Source organism: Nicotiana tomentosiformis, chromosome 3 (assembly GCF_000390325.3).
Source record: "Nicotiana tomentosiformis chromosome 3, ASM39032v3, whole genome shotgun sequence".
Lineage (NCBI taxonomy): Eukaryota > Viridiplantae > Streptophyta > Magnoliopsida > Solanales > Solanaceae > Nicotiana > Nicotiana tomentosiformis.
The window spans coordinates 60,554,856-60,559,084 of NC_090814.1; the positions used below are offsets into that span (position 1 = coordinate 60,554,856).

Below are 4,229 nucleotides of genomic sequence, written 5' to 3' on the forward strand. Positions count from 1 at the left end.
GGGGGTGCAGACTCCGGAGGGGCTCCTTCAGCCCAAGCGCTATAATAGCCAGATCCAGGCATAAATAAATAAAACATGATGCGGCGTGCAGCCCGATCCCATAAATATCACTCAAAATCTCCAGTCTCTCGGGCTCTCAATAATATGAAAATCAACCCGACATGATTATATGATGAATCAATGAATGACAAGAAAGACTGAGATATGATATGCAAATGATAGATGTGACTGATTACAAAATTTGTAAATTTAAACAAGTAATTCAATAGCAATAAGACCTATGTGGGTCCCAAAAGTATTGGCATGTAGCCTAAACATGATCCTTAACATGAGTCTCATTTCAATTTCCTCTAACTCGTGGAGGATATGTCAATAATGTCATGATTATTTGATTATGCAACTCCACAGAATCAATTAAGTCACAATTTCTATGGTTCATGCCCACATGCCCGTCACCTCCAAACAATTCATATAAAATGAAATTCAGTGATTCATACCTTTAGAACCAAGTTTTGAAGATTTTGAGCGATTCATACCTCGGGCCCCTCTATTGTTTTTACACTGTCTAGTGCTTTCGCTTTTGCGGAAAATTTAACCGCATCTATGGTTCCGCTTTTGCGAAAATTCTATCACTTATGTGGTTTTGCCAAGGCTTCCTTGCCTTCGCTTCTGCAATCGCATTTCCTCTTCCGCGGACTCACTTCTCCGAGAAGCAGTCCGCTTCTGTGGTCTCCTGCGCACCTGCGACTTCTTGTCTGCATCTGCGTTCACGCAGATGCGGAACCTTTCCTCGCACCAGTGGCCACTGCTCCCCTCCCCCTTGTCCGCTTCTGCGCTGCCATGCTCGCTTTTGCGAGCACCTGCGACCAAAGTTCCGTAGGTGTGATTGCACCAGAAGACTGAAATTTCCAATTTAGTTCTAAGTCCAATTTGTTTGATTCGTTAACCATCCGAAATTCACCTGAGGCCCCCGTGACATCAACCAAATACACCAACAAGTCTGAAGACCTCATACGAACTTAGTCGAGGCCTCAAATCACATCAAACAACGCTTAAACCATGAATCGCACCCCAATTCAAGCCTAATGAAAAACTAATGAATTTGAACTTCTACATTCGATGGTGAAATCTATCAAATCAAGTCCGATTGACTTCCAATTTTTCACACAATTAATAAATGACATGACAGACCTATTCCAATTTCCAGAATTTGATTCTGACCCCGATATCAAAAAGTCAACTCCCGGTTAAACTTCCAAACTTTCAATTTCCTATTTTTGCCATTTCAAGCCTAAATTAACTACGGGCTTCCAAATAATTTTTCGGAAACACTCCTAAGTCCAAATACTATGCTCTTCCTGGTAGGATAGAGGTAATTGCATTTGACTATATCATCACAGATATTGTTCCGATTTGTCATAGAGATGCATTAGTCTTATTTGATCCAGGCTCCACTTATTCCTATGTGTCATCCTATTTTGCTCTGTATTTGAGTGTATCCCGTGATTCTTTGAGTTCTCCTATCTATGTGTCTACACCCGTGGGAAATTATATTGTTGTTGACCATATGTATCGGTCGTGTTTGGTTGTTCTTAGTGGTTTAGAGACCAGAGCTGATTTATTATTGCTCAGTATGCTGTATTTCGATGTTATCTTGGGCATGGACTGGTTGTCGCCCTATCATGCTATTCTTGATTTTCACTCCAAGATGGTGACGTTGGCTATGCCAGGTCTACCACGGCTAGAGTGGAGAGGTACTTTAAATTATGTTCCTAGTACGGTCGTCTCATTTCTAAAGGCTCAGTGTATAGTTGAGAAGGGGTGTGATGCATATCTGGAATATGTGAGGGATGTTAGTGTTGATACTTCTACAGTCGAGTCAGTTCCGGTAGTGATGGTTTATCCAGACGTATTTCTGGCGGATCTTCTGGGCATGCCGCCCGATAGGGATATCGACTTTGGTATTGATTTGTTACCATGCACTCAGCCCATTTCTATTCCACCCTATCGTATGGCCCCATCAGAGTTGAAAGAGTTAAAGGAATAGTTGCAGGAGTTTCTTGATAAGGGCTTTATTCGGCCCAGTGTATCTCCTTGGGGTGCTCCAGTCTTATTTGTAAAGAATAAGGATGGTTCTATGCGAATGTGTATTGATTATTGCAAGTTGAACAAGGTTACAGTGAAGAACAGGTATCCATTGCCACGTATTGATGACCTATTTGATCAGCTTCAGGGTGCTAGAGTGTTCTCTAAGATCGACTTGCATCTAGGCTATCACCAGTTGAAGATTCGGGAGCCAAATGTCCTGAAGACTACTTTCAGGACTCGATATGGTCATTACGAGTTCCTTGTGATGTATTTTGGGCTGACTAACGCCCCAGCAGCATTCATGCACTTGATGAACAATGTATTTCATCCCTATCTTAACTCGTTCATCATTGTGTTTATTGACAACATTTTGGTGAACTCTCGGACCGGGAGGATCATGAGCAGAACTTGAGGACTATTATTCAGACCTTGAAAGAAAAGAAGTTATATTCAAAAATTTTGAAGTGTGAATTCTGGCTAGATTCAGTGGCATTTTTGGGTCATGTAGTATCGAGTGAGGGGATCAAGGTAGATCTGAAGAAGATTGAAGCAGTGCAGAGTTAACCCAGACCATCCTTAGCTATAGAGATGCGGAGTTTTCTTGGCTTGGCGGGGTTTCTCGTCTATTGCAGCACCTATGACCAAGCTGACCTAGAAGGGTGCTCCTTTCAGGTTGACTAAGGAGTATGAGGAGAGCTTTCAAAAGCTCAAAACTTCTTTGACTACAGCCCCAATGTTGGTATTGCCTACTGTTTAGAGGTCCTATACGGTGTATTGTGATGCGTCACGCATTGGTCTCGGCATGGTGTTGATGCAGGACGGTAGGGTGATTGCACGCGTCTAGACAACTGAAGGTTCTTGAGAAGAACTATCTTGTACACGACCTCGAGTTAGCAGCTATTGTTTATCCCTTGAAGATCTGGCGGCACTATTTGTACGGTGTCCCTTGTGTGGTCTACACCGATCACCGAAGTCTTCGTTATCTGTTTAAACAGAAGGATCTTAACTTACTGCAGTGGAGGTGGTTGGAGTTTCTTAAGGACTATGATATCACCATTCTATATCATCCCAGGAAGGCCAATGTGGTGACCTATGCCTTGAGCCACAAGGCGGAAAGTTTGGGCCGCTTAGCATATCTACAGGTAACAGAGAGGTCTTTAGCCTTGGATGTTCAGGTCTTGGACAACCAGTTTGTTAGATTGGATGTTTCCAAGCTGAGTCAAGTTTTGGCTTGTGTAGTTTCTCAGTCTTCTCTTTATGATCGTATCAGAGAGCGTCAGTATGATAACCCCTATCTATTTGTCCTTAAGGATACGGTTCAACACGGTGATGCCAAGAAGGTCACTATTGGAGATGACGGTGTATTACGGATGCAGGGCAAGCTATGTGTGCACAATGTAGATAGTTTGCGTGAGTTGATTCTCTATAAGGCTCATAGTTCACGGAAATCCCTCCACCCAGGTGTCGCAAAGATGTATCTGGACCTGAGGCAACATTATTAGTGGAGGAGAACAAATAAGGACATAGTAGAGTATGTAGCTCGGTGCCTAAATTGTCAATATATGAAGTATGAGCATCAGCGGCCTGGTGGATTACTTCAGAAGCTAGAGATTCCAGAGTGGAAATGGGAGAGGATCACTATGGATTTCGTTGTTGGGCTCCCACGGACTCAGAAAAAGTTCGATGTAGTTTGGGTGATTGTGGATAGATTGACCAAGTCAGCTAATTTCATTCATGTGGTTACTACTTACTCTTCGGAGCAGCTGGCTTAGGTTTACATTCGCAAGATTGTCAAACTTCATGGTGTGCCGGTATCTATCATCTCTAACTGGGGTATGCAGTTTACATCACGGTTATGGAGAGCTGTACAACATGAGTTGCGTACTCGGGTGGAGTTGAGTACATCATTTCACCCTCAGACAGACGGACAGTCTGAGCGCACTATTCAGATATTGGAGGATATGCTTTGTGCGTGTGTGATGGATTTTGGGGGTTCTTGGGATCAGTTCTTTCCACTTGTGGAGTTTACCTACAACAACAGTTATCACTCGCACATTCAGATGGCCACATATGAGGATTTGTATGGTAGGCGGTGCCGGTCCATGGTGGGTTGGTTTGAGCTGGGTGAGGCTAGACTATTG

General features: G+C 43.2%; 1 protein-coding gene across 1 annotated transcript; it reads left to right on the forward strand.

The window, feature by feature from the left end:
* The first annotated feature begins 1,708 nt into the window (after positions 1-1,708).
* Positions 1,709-3,590, forward strand: LOC138907877 (uncharacterized). The gene is made up of 2 exons (XM_070198498.1): positions 1,709-1,878; positions 3,161-3,590. Exons 1-2 carry the CDS (start codon positions 1,709-1,711, stop codon positions 3,588-3,590), a joined length of 600 nt encoding a protein of 199 aa, XP_070054599.1.
* Positions 3,591-4,229: the final 639 nt, after the last annotated feature.

Bases quoted from the DNA above. Each gene is read 5' to 3' on its own strand.
- LOC138907877 (XM_070198498.1), top strand. From the start codon at position 1,709: ATGGTGACGTTGGCTATGCCAGGTCTACCACGGCTAGAGTGGAGAGGT. The intron at 1,879-3,160 runs GTCAGTTCCGGT...ATATCATCCCAG, and splicing joins GTTGATACTTCTACAGTCGA to GAAGGCCAATGTGGTGACCT.